Raw genomic sequence first — 24,710 nt, forward strand, 5'->3', positions numbered from 1 at the left:
TCGTACAAGTTTCACCTATAACAGAATAATTATAAAATCATCATTTAAATGCACATACATTAAACATTCGTCCATAAGTTTCTCATACGTTACTCAAATTGGGTGTGTGAATATACCACGGTGATCTACACGACGTCACGAACGCATGACAATTTTCAAAACTCAATTTGGAGCTCTCACGCGCCCCCACGCGCCCTGTTCGCGCGCTGCCCACGCGCGCGTCTTCTTCCTCGCATCGCCGGACTGGTTTCGCCGGCGGTAGGTGTTTTGCCGGAATTTCTGGGTAAACTTCAAAGTGTCATAACTTCTTTTCTTAACCATTTTCGACGTACTATATATCAAAATGAAGGTATTGACGAGACGAACACATCCATACCTGTCTCGACCCCTAACTCGCCGTGGTTTCGCCGGAAAAAGCCCCGAAAGCTCCGGCCAACTTTGACCACGATGATCCCGACGTCCAAACTTCTCCAACGAAGTACTCCGAGGCTCCTTGGGACCTCACTAAGACATCTACAAGCTTCAAAATCCCAAAAACACGCTAGTTTAAGTTTGCATGAATAATACCTAAATCGGATTACCTCAATCGACATGAAAACGAAGGATTTCTCACCTGAAAATGGTATGGTTGCACTCGTACGAGCTTCACGAGTTCGATGGTGTCCTTAGTTTCCTCGATCCATCAAGGTTTCGGTGATGTGTGTGTTGTCCGTACGTTTTCAGAAGGAAGAAGAAGAAAGAATGAGAGAGGACTCAGGGAAGAGAGTGAGAGAAATGACAGAAAAGAGACAGAGGGAGAGGAAAACACGGGAGAGTGAGAGACAGTGTGTGTGAGTGTGTGTGTGTGGTCCAACACATGCCACACCACACAAAACAACACTAAACGTAAATGTAGCGAACTAGGGGTAAAAGGATAAATTCACACGTACGTTTTTATATAATCTCGGGACGGGATGTCACAAAAATGGTTCCTGAGGTTATTATAATTTCTCATTTTGGTTCCTGATATTTGAAATCGATAGAAGTGGTCCCTAAGTTTATTTACCATCAATCATTTTGGTCATTCTGTTAAAAATTCTATTAAATAAGGACCATAATAACAAATATACCCACAATTTAATAAACAATGGGCCCAAATGATTTGACAAAAATCACTGTTCTAAAAATCCCCGTATACCGCTGCCTACGAGCTAGGCGGCTAGCCACCGCCTCAATTAGTCCCTAGGCATTTGAAAATTAAGAAAATGCACATTGACCCACTAATTTATACAATATATACTAAATTTACTTAAATCCGTCTAACCGCCTAGGCGCTAAAACTCAGCCCATCGCTCGACTAACGCTTAGCGTCTTTTAGAACCTTGACAAAAAAATTGAGGGTATTTGTCATTTTTATTTTTATTTAATAGAGATTTTTCACGGAATGACCAAAATTACGGATGGTGGACAAAGTCAGGGATCACTTCAATTGGTTTCAAATCTCAGGAACCAAAGCGGGGAGTTATGCCAATCTCATACATCATTTTGGCTAAAAAAGCTTTTCTTAGAGCCACTTAGTATTATAGTCTAGTGGTATTCCTTTTCACTGGTAAGTGAGAGGTGTTAGGTTCAATATTCGCCTTACCAGTGAAAAGGTGTTAGGTTCAATATTCGCCAAAAGCGAATTTGAACCACGTTATTGCTAGTCCATTGTGAAGTCTAGCCAACTCCCCTACCCTCTTAGTGTAGATAACATCGTTTATTTCAAAAATAAATAAATAAATAAGAGTTTTAAGGAAAAATATACCCTTTAAGGAAAATTATCATTCCCTTCCCATTATATTTAGATTAAGTCACAAATTGTGGGCAATTAAATTTATAAGCGTAGCGTTTTATTTTTTCCTGCTGCCCATGACATACATGCCACTAGTGCAATGCCATAAATTGTCGCCGGCCACCACCATTGTGGCCAAAACTTTTTCATCTTCAATTATGTGTTTATTGTGTGAGGGTTTTTTCTTCTTTTTTTCTTGCACGTATACACAATTAAATTAGATAAATTATGAGAAATTTCATTACTTAATATAATTTTGAAGGTCACTGGTGGAGATGGACATTGAGTATTTGATCAACCGATTGCAAAAAAAAAGTTGGCCAATCGAAAATCATGGTAGGATTAAGTGGCAATCATGTAATTATTTTGACTTATAGTATTATTATAGAATTGCCTTGGTTGACTTGTCCATTGGTACCTAAAGTAAGAACATGGTATTGTAGCTAAACTTTTTCTTAGCATTGGGAGTGTATTGGTATTTAAATTAAAAGATCCCTTTTAAGGGCTAGTCAGCCTTAATTTATTAGTTTTCATTGTCACTCTTGCATACTTTGCATTGAGAAATTTATTTAAGATTATTTTAGCACTCCAAAAATCTCATTGTACACTCTTGCATACTTGCATTTAGAAATTCGTTTGAATATAAGGCCTCATTAATGGTAAGCAAAGTACTATTCGATAACAAAAATTGGGCTTTGCCATGGCCTTCTATCAATGGCGTTGGGCCACCGATTGTTGTCACCAAGGATTCAACAGCTGTGAAGTTGAGGAATTAAACGCAATTACTTAAAATAGTGTGTCTGGTAGCACTATCTATCAAACAATCAACTTCATGGAATGTGACTATGAAAATTTAAGTTAAATCACACAACAAGTTTTCCAAAGTAAACTTTATTGACTCAAATTATTCAAGAATAAAAATTCCAAAGAAACAAAATAATAACAATAAGGGGTTTAAGAAACCAATAATTTTCCTAAACTGGGCCAATAATCTGAAAATAAAATAGAAATTATTCGAAAAACATTAAAGAAAATTCTAAGTTAGAAACATGCCAATCAAATCCATTAGTAGCCATCTTGCTTTATGAAATTCGAAATGACTAAAGCTATGTCATTTTGGACAGCTTCGGTTTCCATGCTGTAATGTTTGATGAGGTTGGCTTCTCTCTAAGGACTGTTGTGATAGCAATCAAAAACTTCGACAGGTGCACAACAGGTGCAAGCCTCAGCTATCAGTTCCACCACATTGGAAGTAAAGATTCGGCTTGTTCTTTGGTTCAAGACGATTGGCCTTATCATTGTTGTTCCTAGACTTCTTGCAATGTTGGAACCCTTGGTTCGAACCTTTCTTGCCTTTCCCATGTTGTTCTTCAGACCTTGGGATGACTGGCCTTTGTCATTGACTTGGTCACTTTTCTTTCCCTTGGAAACATTTACTTTGACTTTTGTCAATGGAACAACATTAGAACCAATAGGTCGAGAATTATGGTTTTGCATTAGCAAGTTGTTATTCTTATCTCTATTAATTAATGAAACCCTCTTTGTCCATCAAAAGAGGGTGAAAAGACAACTTAGTCTTCTATCACACAAAAAAATGATGGGCAAATAATTTAATTTCACAAGTCCAAATTTTACTGTTTTTTATTGAAACCTCACCTACAAGTGATGTTAAAATATCTCTAATATTTAAAACAAAAAAAAAATAAAAATAAAAATAAAAATAAAAATAAAAATAAAAATAAAACCAAAAACAAAAACCTCCCACTCCTCCCACTCCCCCCACATTCTCTCTCTCCCCCCCTTTCTCCTTCTCATTTTCTAAAAAAATGTGTTCATGCACACAAAGTGTGTAGGCAAATGCTAGTTAGCTAGAAGGAGAACTGTTGCAAGGTCTGAGAACATTTGATAGTTTCACTCTCTGTATTACTGCTGGAGCACAAGGTTAGAGGTGTTAAAGGTGGAATAGGTCTTCTCCAACAAGTCGTAATCAGTGGGTTCCTCACCACAAAACTTCAAAATCGACCAAATTCGGCAAACTTCAGAGGCATACTCATAGTCTTAAAGTCCTGCAAGTTGAGATTTGTGCCAATCGTTTCTTGCTTAAGGAAAGAAAATTTCTGGTGATCAAAGTGGTCCACTAAGGCTTCCCATAAGGACTTTAGGTCCTCCTCAACCAGAAATTCATTTTGCACAGCTTCTGCCTTGTGCTTCCTAATAAAAATGAGGACCTTAGCTTTATGGGACTCATTGGCAGCACCATCTACGATGGCGTTAGACAACTTCCTCACCTTGAGTGCATCTTGACATCTTGGGTCCACTGAAGGTAGTTGGTACCAGAGATATTGAGAGCTGTAAAGCCTAACTTGTTCAAGTTTAGCATCTTTTCTACAAGAAAAGATGTGGATTAAAACTTCAGGTTTAACCGAAATGGATGTAAAAACGGGATTAAAAGTTTGTTTTGCAAGAAAACTTCAAGTGTTTATTTGGTGAATAAGAGCTTAAGGGTGTGAGATTGGACTAAAGATGTGAACTCATAGTGAGGCATAGGTTACTGGATCCAATAGGCTTAGGTTTTGTTGTTTCTTGGCTTAGAAAATTCTAAAGCCAAGTGAGCGTGAAACTCAAAACAAATTAATTCAATTCATGCCGCTTGAATGTATTATTGGGCTCTTATCTGCATATTCTATAGGAATATGAAAGTGAGTTTCGATCGGAAGCAAATTAGGCTTTCAACTGCAAAAATTGTGCATTCTAGTTGTACTTGACTGGAAAGCCAAATTGGGAATTCGACTTGAATGAATAGGGACACTTCTTGATGTCGGGTTGGGCTTAATTCTAAAAGCCCACTCACAACAAAGTTGCTAGGGTTCTGCGGCAATGAGAATTGATGCATCACTTTGAGCCTCCATATAATATACACATGTTTATCATAAAAATTAAAAATTAAAAAAAATTAAAAAAAAAACACACAAATAACCGTTTTCAATTTAGTGTGCATAAAATTGAATTAAAGGGGTTATACATCATGGTGATTTTTTGTATCGTGAGGGTTTCGCAAAATTGCAAAAAAATAAACAGTAAATGATAACAATAAAAAAAAAATCACATAAACAATAGGAAGATATTATAATCAGGTTCTTGCTTCATGGGATGTTTAAACATACAATTACGAGTTTGACATGAACTTGAAATCATGAAACGAAAAACTTCAAAACGTAAAGATGATCCTACTTTCTAAATTCAGAGGATTGTTGCTAAAAAGGTGAGAAAAACCAAACTACAGGTTTTGATTCCGTTAAGAGCAAAAGTGTTGATAACGTGTTGTAAAAAAATAAAGTGAGAGAGAATAAGAGAATTCTTGGTGTTGTGAGGCATAACCACCTTTATATAGTGATGTTGCTATCCTCACAAATAACACAAATACCTTTAATCAATAGGGAGAATCAATTGCCTAATCCATTGAGAAATGAATGGCCTAACGGTTATAACAGTTAATTGAGAAAAGAATGGCCTATTCATTTGAGGAATCAATGACCCATTTATCACCAATTAGTGGACGGACATGAATGTCTTGCAACAAAAGGCAAGTATTATTCATTCATGAGTTTGACTTTATATTATAGAGATAGTGTACTATGAATGAGTTCATAGGACTTAAGGTATATAAGATATGTCTTAAACAAGGTTAGGGCAGGGAGACTTGTATCTCACAATCACTTAGTCTTTGAACTAATTTTCTTGCCATTTGAAAAGTCAACTGGGCATTGATTATTTGAAAAGGCCGGTGTACATCGCATTAGAGTTAGCATGGTCTCATGCTATGCATGTTAGACCCGTTATGGATATACAAGTGTTTGTTTATTGGACAACTTCACTAAACACTGACCGTCCAAGAAGTTTAACGTATAGATGCTTACTAAATGTTAAACGTTCCAAAGCTTCTGGTTATAGTAAGCAAATAGTTCTTAGACTAGGCATCATAGGTATCTTATATTTGCAATATGAATTTTGATTTCACCTTAAAGCCCTCATTCAAATCCCAAGGCTTGATAGTGTGGTATTCAAATTCATATGTATGAGTATAAAGATACATGAATGTGCGATAAGTAATTTGTCACCTTCTGGTAATTATTCAATAGAATGAGATATCCCTCAAAGCCATTTAACGATTTATTCGAAAATCTCTAGCAAGAGTAATTGTTGATCAAGATATGCATGTAAGAACTGCTTTAACATGATATGTATCATTGCGGTCATAGATGACAATATGTGATTTGACATAAATCTATATCACTTAAATCTTGATCGAGACATGGATGATAGAAGGACAGAATTGCATCAAGGGTTTGAAAAAGTATCAAGATTAGGCTGCGTATACTTCTATTAATATGAGTGGCTATGGCATGCTGCTCAGTGTCATTCATGGTTTGTGTAATTATATTAATTCATTAATTATTTCCACTCCTAGCTTTAGTTAGAACCTAATAGGTCACACATATATGGTATGTTCTAGTAACGTTATATGGATGAAGATAAGATATAATTAAATGTTAATTATATTGGATTAACTATTTGAGTTTAATGGACATGGTTTTAGTTAAATAAGCATTGGGCTTTAATTAATTAGAAAATGGTCCAAGTCACAACCCAAAGTGCGTAAGTCATTGAGCTAGGCGCATGGAACAAGCCCATGCCGTGTAACCCTAGGGAGGTGCGGCTAAAGGGGGCATGGCAAAAGGGTCTATACATACTCTTTATGTTTCTCTCATAATCCTAATGCAAAAGTCATTTAGTTTTGTCCCTTAGAGAAAAGAGAGAAAAATTGTAAGCCAAAACATTGCCGCACATTCTATATGTTGATCTAAGTGAAAGGTATTGCTAGCACAATTTTTTTTATTTTTTATTTTTTTATGAATAAACGATATTATGTATACTAAGGGGGAATGGTGGGTTTAGCCTCATAATGGGCTAGCAATAATGTAGTTCGAATTCGTATTTGGTGAGAATCAAACCCAAAAATTCTCACTTACAAGTGAAGAGGGATACCACTAGGCTGTAATACTAAGTGGCAACATATTTAAATAAATCACTTCAACATTTGTTGCAAGCTTATGTATAATAAGCCCAAGACTGGTAACCGATAATCGGCAATCCTTTATTACCTCTCCCAATTAACAGAGCGTGAGGAAGATACTCCTTCCATTCTTCCTTTGTGTTGTTTACGAAATCTGGTTCTTTTAGGGTTATAGCTGATGGTTGTTTAGCAATTCCATCCATCTCTACTACAAAACCGGATAACGTACTCTTTCTTTATGCGAGTCAGACAAAAATAAAACCAACGGTGTTAGGTTAAGAGAGAGATCCGTTTGAGACAGGATACGTTTCGCACGTATAAGAAGGAAGTCCCAAGAGACCTGCTACTTAGGAAGGTGCAGCAGAGCATTCAACTTAACTTAAAGAAGGGGAGAAGAATAGAGACTGAGACTGAAAACTACACCTATAATATACAGATATAATATACAAAAAGAATGCTCCTAGTCCTAGTGGTGGTAGTATTCAGTATTCAATAGTACGAAGTAGTAAGGCAAATCACCTCTCTTCAAACATAGACCTTAGAAGCTTCAAAAGGTATCTCTACATAATACATATCTAGATTAAGGACAATTGGAATATAGCTTACATCACGGTTGAAGGAAGGCACCACATCATTAGAACCTGTAAAGTGGAATAACCAACATGGACCATCAACTTTTCCATCCTCAAGGAATCCCTTTAATATCCTTTTCTTTTTTTTTTTCTTTAAGAGCAAGTTTCATTCCCTACATACCTTTTTGGCTTAATTTTGGGTACATTTTTTTTTTTTTTTTGGAAGAAATTTTGGATACTTTGGACAATATTTAAGGTAAATATGTGGTCATATTCACAAGACAAATTGGTGAAGAAAGTAAAGATTCCTCATGGCCTAAAGGGAGAACGATGACTTACATGACACATATATTTGTTTTTTTTTTTTTTTTTTTTTGACGTTTTGTGCTAATTATAAGAATATCTGTATAACCTTTTGTTCATAGGAAACAAATTATTATATTATTAGCACAAGATTTTACAATAATTGTGTATCCGCATCAAAGAAGTTGATCTTATCAGAGACTAGGAACTTCTCAAAAGTCTCTTTCCTCCCTATTGGTGTGTTTACGGAGTGTGAACTCGTCTTTGCATTTGCATGCTGAGGGGGAGAGAGAGAGAGAGAGAGAGAGAGAGAGAGAGAGAGAGAGAGAGGAGAATATTAAACTAATGAAATGTGTACATATTTCTCTCTTCTTTTAAATCTTTAGTTCTTGCGAGGTGGTGCCCTGAAATTCTTAACTCAGGAGCGAAGGGATAAGATAATGTGAGGAGGAAAAGTTGGGAGAGCAGCAGCAGCAGCAACCCATGGTTTGGCCATTCCCACCTGTCGATCTCATTCAAGGCTAATACAAATACGAAGATTATAGATTCCCTTTTTAAAGAAGCTGGAGGAGGTGGGGGGGGTGGGGTGGTGTGGTGTGATCCAAGATGCTCCATTTATCCCTTCCATTTATATTCTAAATTCGCTCAAGAAAATGCTGCCACAACCATCTCAATTGAATTATCATCCAAATTCATCTTTATAATGGCTGTTATTATTAATACTCTAAAAAACTTACTATGAGTTGTTAATAAGTGTTTTTCCTTTTAAAGAATGCACAATGAATTTTTTAGAATGCTAATAACAACATTCTTTTCTAGTAATTGTTTTGCATGGCGTCATTTTTCCAAACAAAATTCACAATTACTTTTGAGTTACAAAAATATAAAATCAATGACTACAATGAGTGCCTTGTTTGGTATAAATGATTGAACATTTTCTTCTTGGGTAATTTATTTCCTACTTTTAAGTTGGCCATAATTTTTTTCATTCTTCATTCAACATACCTAAAAAATAGTGGCTTATAGTCTAAAAAAAAAAAAATCCTAGAGCCTAAACCCTTTTGTATAAAAACAAGAAATGATGCTCAAGCGCGTACACTAAAAAATCTCTCTAGCATGACCACTGTGAAATTTTCAACTTTTAATTTCGAAAATTTTAGCTCAGTATAATCGGGAATTTTTTTTCTCTTTTCTCCTTTTCTTTGTTCCATTCTTTTTCTTTATTTTTTACTTGAAAAAAAAAATATATTGTATATTTGATTGTCTTGTTAACAAGCAGAAAATGTAAATACCAACATGAAATAAATAGGTTAAATTTAAAGAAACATATTGCAACAGGTATCGAAACCGCACCCGTTAACAAGAGGAAGAAAACTATGTTTCGGCAGTGCAAAATTATAGATGGAATCAAGCAGCATCACGTGATCGGTTCCCGGTCGCTAGTGAATCGCGGGGGTCATAAAGGCTGAAATGCCTTTGTAAGTCTTCCTAACCCCCAAAAAAAAGAAAAAAAAAAAATCAACAGCATCATATGATCACCATGTTATACAAAATATAGAAAAAGTAGAAACTAAATATGTATTCAAAGAAACTTGTTTAATTACAAACTACCAGAAATCTCCACGATCTTGCATGGAAAAAAATATTACCAGCAGAACAATTGGAGAAATCATTACATATTACAGACTCATAATCCTATAAACTAAATTACTAGGAGGGAGCATATCCTCTGCAAATGTAAAAAATCATTACATATCCTCTGCAAATGTAAAAAATCATTGCAGAAGCTGCTGCAACCTTAAACCCTAAAACCCAAACTAGGCACAAACTAAACATAAAGATTACAACATCCCAACACCTTTAGATAGCAGACCAATCCATCTCCACCGAAGGGTACTTCTCCAATCCAAAATTCTCAGCCTCATCCCACTGAGAATCCGAGAAATCCAAGAAGGTAATGTCGGATTCCGGCGTAGATGACTCATCAGACCGATCAGACCAAAAAGGCGAAGATGACGACGACGAAAAGGCCTCCCATTCACTTTTTAATTCAGTTTTGAAAGAATCATCCATCCTAGTCTCTAAAGGAGCTGATACCACTGGCTTTGTCTCTGCGACAGAACAGGGCTCCCCTGTATTCCCCTGTTTCATCGAATTAGCAGCCAAGCTCTGGCAAATCGCCTGGAGCTTCACATCAACGGAGGAATGAAGGGGCTTGTAGTGGCCAAAGGCACCGGAGACATGAGCCCCTTGTTGCTTAAGATGGGGGAAATTGAGGCGAGCAAAGTCTCCCCTGAGCTTAAAAGCGGCTTTATCATAAGCCAAAGCAGCTTCTTCGGCGGTGTCAAATGTACCTAGCCAAAGACGTGTTCGGTTCCTGGGGACTCTAATCTCAGCAACCCATTTGCCCCAGTGCCTCTGCCTCACTCCCCTGTAGAGCTTTGTGAGTTTGGAGGGAGTGCCAGCTGTCTTCATTGGGATTGCTTTTGTACTAAGCAGCTTAAGGTAAGCAGCTGAAGAAGCAAAAGCAGAAATCTGTTGCTTTTGTTGGTGTTGTTGGCGGATCATTTGGGATTGGATTTGAAGAATTTGAGATGGGATAAGTTGGTTAAGCCCTATAGCACCTGCTTGTGAAATCATAGGTGATGAGCAGAAGTATAAGTTGAAGTTTTGGTTGTTCTGAGGAGGGTAACTGTAGGAAGTGGAAGGAGATGTTGAAGAAGCACTTTTCATAAAAGGCATAAGTGCCTTCATGAGTTGATCTTCCCCCAAGAGATCTGATAAATCTGGTGTCATTGTGCTGCTGCTGTAAAGATCTATAGCTTTTGCCATTTAAAAAAAATAGAAAATATTCTGAAAAACCCACCTGTTTCTTACCAAAATCTAAGAACAGGCAGATTAATTCTATAAATCAACAAGAAAAAAAAAAACCAGATAAAAAAAAAAAAAAAGGTAAGGTTCTTTTTTAAGGAAAAAACACAAGAAAAAAGCTTACAACTTTATGAGCGAAAAACAAAGAGAGAATCCTGGATCTCTGTTCTGAATTATCTGCTTTCAGAAATACCCTTCTGGGTTTGCGCTCTCTCTCTCTCTCTCTCTCTGTGTGTTTGGCTCACTTGTATTTCGTTGGGTGAGCTGCTCTGTGTTTATACAGCCCTCAAAGCCAACGGGTTTCTCTCCCTCAAGGCTCCACTAAGGATAGCCACACTTAGTTTTGAAATTGACAAAATCAGTCTCTAATAAAAAATCAGGCTAAAGTTTAGTCTCAGGATGGCAACATGTAGGGATGTATTTAATTGGAATTTTGATTTAATGGATTTTTATAAAATCATAAATTTTGATAGAGTTTAATTGATTTGTAAAAATTTATTTAAAATCCTAGAGGAAGATGTGAGATTTGTGAATTCTTAAAATGCACTACGACATATTTCCCCCTCAAATTCCTTATCTTTTTAAAATTCTTTAAAATAAATTTATTATTGAATACACCTGAATTGTTATTAACTTCTTAAAATCCTAACTGAATGCACTCGGATTTCTAAGGATTTTAATAAATTACTTTAAAATCTTGGTTGAAGTGCTGATTTAATCCCTAAACTATCACTTAAAATTAAGTCCCTGAGTTAATTTTTTGGGTAAAATAAGTCCCTAAATTCATTAAAAATTGCTAATTTCATTCCTACTAATATATTCAAAACTATTTTATCCATTTTTCGTCAACTTAAGCCACTTGACACACTTTAGGGTGTAATACGTCATTTTCTCTCCTATATATAACCCCTTAACATTTCATATATATTGCAAATCTAATGTCTAATTTACCCTCCAAAGTTAACTACATACACTATTTCTTTATGTAAAATTACCAATCTACCCTCCAATGTGTATCACATGCAAGTAACGTGACTTAAATTGATGGAAAATTGAATATAGTAGCTTCGGATCTAATATTAGATATGTAATTGCCAGATTTTTATAATTCAAAGACTGATTTTTTTTTGAGAAAAAAAATACTAATTTAAAGACCTAATTTTCACTCACATGATAATTCAGGGACTAAATTGGCAATTCACTTGAAAATCTTTATTGAATACATGTTGAATTTCGAAGAAACACTTAAAATTTGGATTGAATACCCCTATATTTATTAATTATAATCCTTCAAAATCCTAATTGAATACACAGTCCAAATGAAGTTTGGTCCCGAAAAATAATAAAGTATAGGCTGCATTGTTAAAGATGAAAATCTTAGCCTTAAAATATCCTTAAAATATTAGTTTTGAAAAACTAAAACATATCCAAGGGCAAGGGCTACGTTCACGATCAATAAAAATTTCTTAATGCGATTGAAATTTGAATCATTACATCAAGTGTCATAATATAATTAATTTGAATTATCCTCCATTAATTATGTAATTACGTAATATACTGTATTTTTAGTAAACTAAAAAAATCGACTAAAGCCTCTGGTTTTCTTTGGGCCAAAAAAATACCCCCTCTGATTTTCTCTCTCTAAGCAAGTTTTTCTTCCTTAATTAATCATTTCTGCCTTGTCAACTTAAAGAAACCTTATTCTATGGGGCCACGCAATCATCATATGACGCGTTTCCGTTCATTGTATTTAGTCACCCAACATATCCTTTCCGGTTTTTTTTTTTTGTAAGGATTTTGAATATTCGTGAATCATATTTATTTATTGTACATTATGCGATCAATTTTTATAAAATACTGTGTGTTTAATTTTAAATAAAATAATTTAAAATAATTTTTTATTGCACGATGTATGATAAACGGACACGATTTACAGATTTTCAAGATTTTCATAAAGAGAATTTGACAAGGATCCGGATTCGTTAGTGACGAGTAGCTGTTTGTTGAGAAGTGATGGCCTTACACTTGTTTGCCTCATATTTGTTACATTAGGTTGACTGTTATGTATGAGTGGATTTTACCGCGTTTTGTCGTTAAAGCTGTTATGACTCGTCGTTTCACTGCCACCTCCATGGCACCGAGTTGTTGTAGGGCTACGATCACATTTGGTGCTAGACCATTAGCATGAACGATTGATGAACATTCAATGTCAAGGAATTTGACATCCTTACCTTACGCCATTTTCCATATTTAATTTTGGTCTATTACGAATAAGACGTATTAATCCAAGCTCGCACAGCTTTCAAAACTTGATATGTTGATTTTTTGGTGTACAGCTCGTTTTATCTATAAAATTTTACCAACGCTCTAAGAGATTATCTTATTATACGCTCGATCTATCTGCTGGGTGCGAGCACCTTTTTGCACAATCAAAGTGAGCTGTGATGAAGCATGGCGAAAGGCGACTGGTAGAGGTGGTTTTGGATGGGTGGTTGGGAGTTTGCTGGCATCTTTAAAGGGGTGGTGGCTTTGGTCACTTCCTGTGAATCAAATATAATGGGGAAGGCTGAGTCAGTAAAGGTGGCTCTTTTGGTTTTTTACGTAGAGAGGATTTTTAGAAGTTCAGGTGAAATTAGATTCTAAATGTCTTGTGGGCATGATCAATGGTGCTATTCAACCCGACACTTTGCTTGAAGCTCTCTTATATGACATTCAGTGTTTGCAAAAGCAATTGAAGTTAATAAAAATTATTTTTGCTCCACGTGAATGTAATAAGGTAGCACATCTAGTAGCATTTTTTGACCTAATAAGAACGATATCCTTATTACCAAACAAGGAGCAGCTTTTGAGGGATGGTGGCCTTCTTAGATGGGATCGTGTTGACCTCAAGTGGTTGTTTAATACTTTGACCTCTGATATAAACATTTCCATTTGAATCTAATGAAACTTTTGTTGTTGGAAAAAAAAAGACAGAAAAAAAAAAAAGAAGAGATTACCCTTTAGAGCTTTGATTTTTCTTGGTATAAATAATTTTGAACATGATATATACTAATTTAATTGGGTAACGTACAAAAAAATACCTCAACTATTGGGATCACGACAATTTCATACATCATCTTTTAAAATTGACAATGTCATACCGCATCTTACGAATTTGTGACAATGTCATACTTCCGTCAATTTTTCTGTTAAGTGCTGACGTGGCAAGAGACAAGAACCACTCACTAATCCAGCTGGATTAAAAAATAATTAAATATATTTTTAATAATTAAATATTAAAAAAATTAAGAATAAAAAAACAAAACAAAAAAAATTCCTAGGAGTGCGGCATCCCCCTTCCCCTCTCCTTCTTCTTCTTCTCCTCCTTCTTCTGGGTTTTTTTTTTTTTTTTTTTTTCCTCCTCTTCTTCCTCCTCCTTCTTCTTCTTCGGTTCTTCCTCCTTCTTCTTCTTCTTCTTCGGTTCTTCCTCCTCCTCCTGGGGGGGCGGGTGGGGTTGGGTTTTCAAACTTTTTTTTTTTTTTGGTGTTAAAGATTAAGCAGAAGAAGATGAAGATGGGGAAGAGAGAGAGGGGGAAGGAAGGGAAGACTAAGGTTTTTTTTTTTTTTTTTTTTAACTTTTATTTATTATTTTAATATTTAAAAAATATTAAATATTTTTTTTAGTTTTTAATAATATTTTAATAGAAAGTGGTCCCAGTCTCTTGGCACGTCAGCACTTAACAGAAAAATTAATGAAGGTATGACATTGTCACAAATTCGTAAGATGCGGTATGACATTCTAAATAAGGGTAGTTTTTTGCACTTTACCCAATTTAATTTTATATTTTGGCAGCGAGACAAGGGTGGGTTTTGAGGATGTGATATGAAGAAAGTTGATGTTCCACCATAAAATCAATTGGCAATATGAGGAGTAGCCCCACTTACTTATAAGCACATACAAAGTCCCTCCTCTCATCAATGTGAGATTCATTCTCAACAATATTGGAGATGGATTCAAAGGTGTCATAACGTTGATCATTGGAGCAAAGTTTAGGTTTTGTGGGATGTTTGTTGGAGGGATGGACATTTGTCGAGTTGAGGGCGTGCTTCAGAACGTCTAGCTGTGTTTGGCAGGGCAAAGAGTGCAGCAAAACATGATTTGAACAAGGTCTAAGATTTTTTAATAAGAGAAATGCTAAGGAGACTCTTTCAAAAGTAGAACTCTCTCTATAAACTTTCTGTCTCCTCATGTTTTTCTGCATAATGTTTTATAATGTCGGCACAAAAATTAACATTAAACTGTGAGTGACAGAAGTCCATGAAGAGTCCCACTTCGAGGAAGTCTCTTTAACATACGCCCATCTCGAGCAATTATGTATTCAATTTCAATAATGACGAATGAACAAAATGGAGATTCATACTGATAAATAATATTAGAGTTGCTTATAGATGGCATATAGTTCAGTTGTTTGCATTTGGCTTCATGGTTGGTTGGGTGGGATTGGATTGGTTGGAGGGAGTAATCAATAATTATGTAAGGAGTGACGACAGTTTGAGAGGGACAAGATATCCCCAGTTGCGGCGCAGGGGTTCATACATATGATGAAAGGTTGGAAAGAAAGAAAGAAAGAAAGAAGGGGTAGAGATGGATGGATGGATATATGTGTGGAGTGGAAATTTGGATTCTTGGAGTTGGCCAAAGGCCAATTTGCCTTCATCTCGCTAAGCAATGAGCCAATCCAACCTGTCCCTCTACTTAGATTGGGCATTCATGATGCAAATTAAAGTGTATTGAATTTTAAGTCCTTTTTTATAAATTGTAATGGTTTTTTTTTTTTTTCAAGTATAGGATGCACTTCACCTTACATTGATGATAAACTAATTAATCATATGTTTTAGACAATTCAAGTACTACATAAGGCAACAACATTTTTTTGGCCTCTTAATCAAACGGTACGCCAAACCTGCAAAGTCAGTGACCCCAAAAAAGTATATTTGTGGAAGTTCAAACTCGAATTGGATGTTCCAAACGTGTGTAGCTTCATGCATTTATTGCTAGAAAAATGACCCTACATCTAATGAGTTTATTCATTATCTTGGTTCTCATAAAAAGTAATAATCACATAGTTACATGAGAATCGTAAGAGTGTATATTACAACCGGTACAGGTAAGTTTTTCTCAACGCCCGAGCAAAGTTGGCTTCTATATTTTTGGGATAATTGTGTAATATATTTGTGTACTAAACATTGTTGTAGGTAAGTTAAGCCTAATATGTCAACAGACTAAACATCCAAAAAAATGAGTAAGGTCACATGTCCTTTTTAGTTTCTTACGTATCATCAGTCGTCGAATTGAATAAATTAAATAAAAATGACGGACATAATAAAATAAAGATGTGTTAAGGACTAGTAAGGGAGTCTGAGAATTGAGATGCTAGTAAGGCCTGCAGAAAGGTTGCATGTTATAGAAGCGATGGCATGGCACCGAATGGGACCTACTCAAATGAATGTAAGGGCCTGCTTTGACGTGGTCAGACGTTGTTGCCTTCGTGGATTTCACTTTGGATTTACACAATATACAGAATTGGATTCACTCCAGACCTTAGTGTTTGGAGCTCAGGAATTCACAAATTTGGGCCACATAAATTAAATTCGACAGTTCCTATTAACTTATTTCGATGTTCCATCTCACACAAACCAATGACTTTGATTTCTTTTCCACACAAATCAAAGACCTAAATTTTGAGATCCCTAAACTCTAGACACTAAGATTCAAAGTGGATCCAATTCTCACCATACACATGCACTTCTAGTTGCATTGGAAGTTTTACTCTCTCCTAGTCTTGTCTCTAAAGTTGTACTTTTTTCTTCTATTAATTATAAAAGGGTGCAGACTTATTTGTGAAAAACAAAAAGGTATATATGCAATATTGGGTCATATGTAACAAACAAATTGGTCTCTGACTTAGAGTTACTATTTAGTGATATTCATCTTTACTTATAAGTAAGAGATTTTAAATCCGAATAAAGATGAAACTACATTTAGTAGAAGGCATTGTAGCACTTCTATTTGAGAAGTGGTCAGTCATACCTTTATTTGTTACAATGTAATTTATTAAAATATAATCTCGCTAACATCACTCATTAAACTTTAACTCTGATGATAGACGTGAAGATGAGTAAGAATTGAAAGGAGTATCGACGGAAGGCTCCATCTGCCATTGAATCTCCACGTATAATGTATGAGGACATATTCATTGCATCCGCACATCCCTCTCTGTTTACATTTTGTTCACTTTGTTGTTTGTATGCTAACCTTTCCAGACATTTGTACTAATTTTTTTTGTATAGTTTTTTGGTTTAGGGTTGAGGGTTTGGCAGCGCTCATGTCTCAATGTCTCTCATGCATGTGCGTGTTGGACTTGGTCGGGTCATGTTTTCCATTAATTTGGTCGTGTCTTAGCCAGACAAGATCTCATTCGTCTTTCTTGACGGACTTTTGCGTGGAAGATGTTTGTTTGGCAATTGACATAGGGTGCGGAAGGGGTCTGTGCCTGGCAGGGCGACAGAGCCAGAAATGTACCATGTTGATCTGAACGAGAGAGAAAATTTTCCGTCAAAGATGCACCAGTGTGGTAACGGTCAATCTTTCCTCCGATGTATAAGACAGACCAAAGCAAGCGAGAGTTTCAACGTAAAAGCGCACAAATGCATAGGAACATAAGGATGTATTGTAGTTTACTCTAAATCAGGGCTTTTTATAAGACGAGTTGTCTCCCTTTTGATACACTTCATGGGCTAGATAGTAAGGCTCAAATAGTTTTAAAGGAAGACCGGTCAAAGCGCACCATTCTCAATGTAGCATGATAGTTACCAACCATTTCAACCAACTTGTATAATTGACCACCAAATACAAAAGAAAAAACACAGTTGACTTTAGGAGTGTCAACTTTACCAAGTATATAGTGTTGGTTGTTCTATATGTAGACTATTTGTCACTTGATGAAATAGACTTTAAAATTTGTCAAACTAATTCCCTAATATGCATGTTCACATACTTGAAATCAGATTAAGAAAATCAGAATGAGCAAGGATCCGGTAGACTTGAACCTTGTTCCTACATGATCCGATCAATTCGATTAGGCACTCGCCATCTATTTTCACTATTCAACTCTTTGACAGCATGAAAAACCATTGTTCAACTCTTTAACAACATGACAAACCAAAAGCTCTGCCCTCCCCTCTATCTATCCAAGGGATGGAAAGCTATGAAGAATCATATTCCTTACAAATTAGGAATGTTATTCCCAATTTCGTGTAGGGCTCATGTAATTTGTGATTCATTGAGACAAGAAAGGGAAAACCCGGAATAAGAGTGACTCGTTCTCCTCATTCCCGATTTTGGTTAGCGATAGGGTTGTGGAGGAGTTGAAACTCCAACCCAAAGTCTCTCAGCTGAAACTGTAGTACGTAAATAACTGAACAAAAAGGCAATTCATCTACAATCTTGACATCCGATAATGTTAAATTGTAAATGCAGCAATGCAATTCTAAACATATTGCAGAACATCTTTTATCGGGCAAGAAAACATATAGTAAAAAGTTGTAGCCCTTCCAACGAAACTATGCCAACGCAAACCGTGGGGAGCAAGCATAGAAACTCTTGTGCTTCCTACTGAGTAAAGACGGAAACTAGTGCAATGTCAACATTGTCAATCATGGCAAACAAAAAGATATCACTGAAACATAATTCCTTGTATGATATTCTACTCTCAGTAACATTGATAAAACATCAGCAATTCAACTTGGAAACCAAAAGACGGCAGCATTCATGGAAACCAAAAGACGGCAGCATTCAATCTCACAATATCATAGCATCATTATTTATTTCATTGCAGCAGACAAGACAACGCTGTTAACCGATAGCAGCATCTCTTTCTTTTGACGTTGCCAACAGTAACAGATATTCGAATCTCTCAAATTCTTTCAGGTTTTTTTACTCACTCGTTCATTTATGAGCATAAGAAAAAGTTAACTTCAATCAACAAAAATGAAAACCAGTGAATATGAAAACTCACTACCAAGGCTTGTTCAAATGACAATTCTGAGCCAAATAAGGGTCGAAAATGGCAAAGTTATCATGCTTCATGACAGGTTCGTCCAAGCAAGGAGTAATCTAAATGATATTACACGAATTTGATGAACGTTTACAGTTTATTAAGAAAAATGGTAAGACAAAGAAAACAGGCTTCCTAGGTTTTGAAGTCGGGAAAGAAACATTCTTCCTAACAACATTACATGAATACATGGGTGCACATGCACAAGTAGACACAAACTAAAGTGACGAACAATCTTACAATAACACAAGCACCCGAAACAGACTATTGTTTCTCGGAAGGCTTTCCACTGGTAACTTCAAGCTCTGTCTTGCAGTTGTCCCTCAAATTTTTTAGCGTGACATAACTGTCTTGCTGCCAAACAGAAACCAGAGAATTAATCACATTAAGACCTCCAAAAGGAAAAGTCAGCAGTTAACAAAAAAATTAATCTCCAATATAATGATTTTACAAAATTAGGTTGACTATCGGAACCACTAACACAGGTATACACCAAACTAATTAGTCACGTAAATCTGGGTTTTCCTCCACTGCCTTATGGCCAACAATACGATGTGGTGAAAAGTCTATGGATCATTAGCATAAGAAAGATTCTCCAAATTAGGAAAAATAAAAACGATAAGAAAGTTTCTTCCCAAAGAAAGTGCAAGCCAGGCCATAGTAAACAAAGTTATACTCACAAGATGGTTGCTTTCATGAACAAGCACATCCTCCATGTTAAGAAAGAGTGATCTCCACTGACTTGAGAGATCATATTCAAGTTTTGACACTTTGTTTGGGTGTAGTCGTCCCTTGGTATCACTCTCTTTTCCCTTGACACTTTTCTCAACCAATACGTTCGCTTCTCTTTTACTCTTCTTCAGTGCTAAAGATAAAATGTAGAATTAATGAACAATAAATATTTCAAAGTAAAAGGGAAAAACAACAATATCTCTCTTCCCACCACAGTTACATTTCACACAGTCTACACAAACGTACCAACAATTGAAAGGCTAAAATTGAATTACTGAACAGTAAAATATTGAAGAATGGAAAGAATAGTCGAAGACATCTTAAGATGTTTCACCATAGCAACATTTCCTACACATTCTGCACAAACTCACCAGCAATTCGACCCTTGATATCCTGGTATTGGAGGTCTGACAAGATGTGAGCAGCTGATAATCAGATTCCAAAAGAACCAAACTTATGTTAGTCTACATTTTAACATCCATATCACACGCAATCAGTTATAAAAACTAACATAACCAAGAGTTGTAATACCTTTTAAGCAAAACGAACAAGAGCAATCTTTGAGCAAGTCATCACCTACACTCAAATCAGCAGTGCCACCACCCTTAAGAGCAGTGCATCTTTCCAACTTCTCAAATTCATGGACTTTCGAGCAACTTTGCGACCTAGGCAACATCGACCACTCATTAGAACCATATTTGGTTGCTGCCACTTGACCAACACCAAGACCCTTTTCGTCATTACCATGAACAACAGTGACTAATCCTTCATATAGAGGAACGCTTTGATTAATTTCTGAAATATGTCCCACTTTCTTGTATTGACATTTCTCCCCACCACCACAACAATCATTCTTGCACATTCCTGAGCATTTTGAAATTGAAGCAATGGACGAGGCATTATCCATCAATGCATCGCCGACTTCTAAACCACTGCTAGCATTAGCTCCACTGTCACTGGACTTTTCCCCAATATCATTAGACATCGTCAAGGTAACAGAATCACTGTTGTCATTCGAGGAATCATCAATGTCACTATAAGTAGGTGAAAACACAGATTCTTGAGTGCCCTTTGGCGAAGATAAAGCTTCAGGGTTACAATCTACTCCGGTTTTTTTCTCGCATTTCTCTCTTACTAAATCCTCAACCCCTAAAAACACTTGCTTTGCAACTTTTGAACCCCTATGTTCACAATCAACATTTTTACCAACTGCATTTAGAGATTTAGTACCCGAATCAGCTGAAATCATCGAAAACCCCCTTTTTATGGGCCGGTTGGTCAAATCACCGAGAACCCGTCGGGATTTGTAAAACCCATCGGTCGAATTATCACTACTCATAGTGCAATTCAATTGCAGAAGGATAAACAAAATCGAAATCTAACCAACCAAATTAAGCATTCAACTTCAAAATCTCGAAACCCTAAAAACCCCAGTTCTTCTGCTCGCCAAAAAAAAAAGGATTCTCCACCCTCTGATCCAAACGAAACAAAGAAAATTAGCCAATTACAAAGCGAAAACACTCTAAATTTGAAAAAAAAAAAAAAGCTGCATATTAGTGTTAAATTAGGAAATCTCAACTGGAGATTAAACCCTAGATGCGCGGATATGACAAAAACAAGAGTAATTGAAATTTAAAAACGTAATTAGGGGATAAACAGATTACTGACCTTTTTTGAATCTGGGAAATGTTAGGAGATTGAGATGGAAGAAATCTGAGTGAAGATCTGGAAATGGACAAGTGTGGGCGGGTTTTCGAATAAAATCCGAAAGAGTGAGGGGAATTTAAAAACTCAAACTCAAAATTTGTTGAGGCGGGAGTCGGCGGACACTGATCTGGACCCGCCCTTCTAAGGTTATCTTCAAGTGAAGGAGGGTCAAGGCTCATTTATCTCTATAGTACTTCAAAAAATTAATATTTTAATAAATAGTATCAGTTTATTTTTTTAGGCCATCTTTAACTGAAGGTTAGCCAGAAGGCTCATTTTAGTCTTCTGGTCCTCCAATAAATTAATATTTTAATGAACAATGCAGTGCCATATTTTTTACTATCTCCGACCGAGGGTCAAAAGGTCATAGGGCTCGTTTTAGCCTTTTCACAAAAAATTGTCTCCAACCGAGGGCCAAACATAATTTATTATTTAAAAACAACTTAAATTTAAATCCAACAACTAAGTGACGTCAGCTAGCTGTTAGATTTGAATTTTTTTTGGGCTATAAATAGGGTGGATATTGGACTATAATTCACACACCTTTGAATTCAATCTATTTCAATTCAAGTTTGCAATGAATTCCAACAAGGGGTCCTAATCCAATTCCAAATTGGAAGAAAAATAGGCGCATATAAGACGAAAAGATGATGAGTCTGATGAAGAAGATGAAGCATGGCACAACACACAAAATAAAGCAGCAGCCATGGTTGTGGCCATGGTGTGTCAGCCAACTAAGGAACAACCTCAATGGGGTGGCTCTGTTGCTGGTCGCTCTTACAAACCACAAAACAAAGTGATGACACATGCCAATTTGATGAACTATCCCATCATGCAGTCTAATGACCGCAAAGCTGAGGACTGTGGGTTTCCGTGGAAGACCTGTCTCACCGGATGGCAAGGAAGCTTATGCAGAAGGTCGAGAAAGCCAGCTGTTGTATTAGAGGTGGTTGGCTCGTATGACACATGGATCTGGCATGCTTTCTTTCGAGTCCCTAGATCCCAAAATGACATTATAGTTCTTGGGTGTTCACCCATTTTCAATAGGCTGACGGAAGGTAAAGCACCTCAACTTGACTACTACATCAACGACCGTTACTACAATGTGGGATATTACTTGGCAAATGGCATCTACCCAAAGTGGGCGACACTTGTCCAAGCAATTCCAAACCCTGTGAATGACGTCGAAAAATTGTTTACCTTACACCAAGAGGCATACCGGAAAGATGTTGAGAGAGCTTTCGGTATTCTACAAGCACGGTGGAATATCATCAGTGAACCGGCAAAAGGGTGGAGTTGAGAAAATTTGGACTCCATCATGATGTCTTGCATCATATTACATAACACGATTATGGAGGATGAGCGAGATGGGTATATTGATGGAGAGTCTGATGATGACCAAGACGATCTAAATAGATCAAGAATGGCTCGTGCAAAAATGTATGATGAGCCTAATATGCCTTTCAATTCAAGAATTGGTAGTATCTCTTTAAATGAGTACATGAGACGCTATAAAATGATACATTCCCGTGCCACGAACAAGTACCTACAACAGGATCTTGTTGCACATATTTGGGCCAAAAGAAGCATGGAGTAAGTGTTTAAGTTTTATGTTGTTAAATGTTTTTTAAAATGTTGTTTAAGTTTCATGTTGTTAAATGTTTTATTTTTATGTTGTATAATTTTTATGTTGTTTAATGTTATTTAATGTGTTTAATATTGTTTAATGTGTTTCATGTTACTTAATGTTATGTAATGTTTAATGGTTTAGGAAGTTAGAGGGGGAAAAAAAGAATTTTTACAATCTTTAAAACAAATTTTGAAAACAAAAAAAATAAAAAATAAAATAAAATAACTACTACCTGACAATTGCAAATTTGAATTTTAGCCCCGCCCGGGGCTGATTGGTTTAGGCTGGCTGGTTGTGTAATGCCCCGCCTCGAAAATTTACTTTTTTCGGAAAATAAATTCGTTGATAGGCCAAATTAAACTCTTATTGCTTTAACTACCATTAATCACGATTCTTTATCTAAATTCCTTAATTCCTCATATTTCTATAACCATATTTTAAAACTTCTAAAACATACTATTCACTTAACAATTTTATCCTCAATTTCTTCTATTAAAACCACTTCTCAACAAAAGATTAATTTTCGAGTAATTAAGGCTGCATCTAACTCTGTTAGACTGCCTACATACCCTTGAGTGGGATCAAGCCTTTCATAGTTCACAATTCAATAACCAAAACAATTTCGAAAAATATTCAATTAATCAAAATATCCAACATTTGTGTTAATAATCAAAACACGTCAAATAGATACCAAAAAAATAATTTGAATAACGAAATTCGCATAAAAACGCAATGTCTGCTCATTGATCATGAGCCGCCGTAGGTGGCGATCAAACGCCTCGACTTGTCGGAAAATTTCACAATTTCTAAAAATTTCCAAATTTTATAGAAATGTAGAGCAAGTTAAGAGGAACAACTTTTATACCTGGGCCGAAGTCTAACTCAGCCGGGAAAAGCCCCAATTTCACTCAAACCCGCCGAAAACCCTAGAATTTTGGTGGTTCAATCCGTCGCCACCGATGCTCCGCCACCCCAACCAAGGCTTGGGACATGTTCTTGGGTTCACTAGGAGTCCATTGGTAGTGGTGGTGGTCGGAGTTACCTTCAAATTTGGTGTAGTGCCACCACAAACCCACCGCACCCATCATGCGGGTTTTTGTAATTTCAAGGCCAATTTTCCATCGTTCCATGGGTGGACAATGAAGAAGAAGAGTCGTGATGATGGATGCAGGTGATGGGGTGTACTAATTCACCAGAGAAATGGCGCAACACCGTCAAAAAATCACACTGGGAGCCCGGGTCCTAACCGGGTCACGAAGAACAAACGGGTGGAAGGGAAGGGACCAGTTTCCCCTCCTTCTCACCTCCCTCATTTCCCCTCCTTGTTTCTCATCCCCATTGGTTCACTATTCTTCTCTCTTTGCCCCATTGGTCACACCCTTTCTTCCTTCCTCTCTCATTGTTCATCCCCTTCTCTCAGCCATTCCCGTGGCTTCCGCCCTTTTTTTTTTTTTTTTTTTTATTATTATTATTATTCAAGACAAGGCTCCTATAATTATGGAGACTTCCAGAAGTTATAAGGAAATGACTATTTTGCCCCTATCTTCGTTCGTTTCTATTTCATTTGTTATAACTCCGTTTGGCGAACAGTTTTCACCTACACTCTTGAGATCGAGCTTTTATCCAAAAATGCCAAGAAATAGTCCGGAATATATGAGGATAAAATACGTCCTTGTATAATTACATTAATCTTTTAAACTTAATGATAAATTTCACAACATAATTTATAATAATTTCCGGAAACAAAACTTTAAAAGTTCTCAATTCAATTTTTCATATCCATAAATCGATTTATTTTCGATTTTTCTCTACATTTTCATATATTTAAATTTTCAAGGTATTACATTCATCCCCCGTTAAAATAAATCTCATCCTTGAGATTTCAGCCATCGAGTTATGAAAAGAAATTAGA

At 36.2% G+C, this 24,710-nt stretch overlaps 1 protein-coding gene, 1 long non-coding RNA gene and 1 pseudogene across 3 annotated transcripts; all 3 read right to left on the reverse strand.

Moving 5' to 3' along the window:
* Positions 1 to 261: 261 nt before the first annotated feature.
* Positions 262 to 676, reverse strand: LOC148699258 (uncharacterized). The gene is made up of 3 exons (XR_015955301.1): positions 614 to 676; positions 377 to 520; positions 262 to 279 (listed from the first exon to the last, which is right to left on the reverse strand). It is a non-coding gene; the product is annotated as an uncharacterized LOC148699258 (long non-coding RNA).
* An 8,641-nt stretch (positions 677 to 9,317) lies between these two features.
* LOC137721260 (ethylene-responsive transcription factor ERF060 pseudogene) lies at positions 9,318 to 11,009 on the reverse strand (annotated as a pseudogene). Its single transcript, XR_015965648.1, has one exon. The product of XR_015965648.1 is annotated as an ethylene-responsive transcription factor ERF060 pseudogene (transcript).
* Positions 11,010 to 18,677: 7,668 nt separating this feature from the next.
* LOC137721217 (uncharacterized) lies at positions 18,678 to 21,355 on the reverse strand. The gene is made up of 5 exons (XM_068460317.2): positions 21,130 to 21,355; positions 19,993 to 20,933; positions 19,833 to 19,886; positions 19,410 to 19,594; positions 18,678 to 19,083 (listed from the first exon to the last, which is right to left on the reverse strand). The coding sequence occupies exons 2-5, from the start codon at positions 20,798 to 20,800 to the stop codon at positions 18,994 to 18,996; spliced, it is 1,137 nt and encodes a 378-aa protein (XP_068316418.2). The 5' UTR covers positions 20,801 to 20,933; positions 21,130 to 21,355; the 3' UTR covers positions 18,678 to 18,993.
* Between the last annotated feature and the right edge of the window lie 3,355 nt (positions 21,356 to 24,710).

The sequence above is a fragment of the Pyrus communis genome, chromosome 1, assembly GCF_041283825.1.
Source record: "Pyrus communis isolate YQ-2024b chromosome 1, ASM4128382v1, whole genome shotgun sequence".
NCBI classification, from domain to species: Eukaryota; Viridiplantae; Streptophyta; class Magnoliopsida; order Rosales; family Rosaceae; genus Pyrus; species Pyrus communis.

Excerpts from the sequence above, each read along its gene's own strand:
- LOC137721217 (XM_068460317.2), bottom strand. The coding sequence starts at position 20,800 with ATGAGTAGTGATAATTCGACCGATGGGTTTTACAAATCCCGACGGGTT. Across the intron at positions 19,887-19,992 it reads TTGTTCGTTTTGCTTAAAAG|CTGCTCACATCTTGTCAGAC; the intron begins GTATTACAACTC and ends TCTGATTATCAG. Across the intron at positions 19,084-19,409 it reads TTCATGAAAGCAACCATCTT|CAAGACAGTTATGTCACGCT; the intron begins GTGAGTATAACT and ends TCTGTTTGGCAG.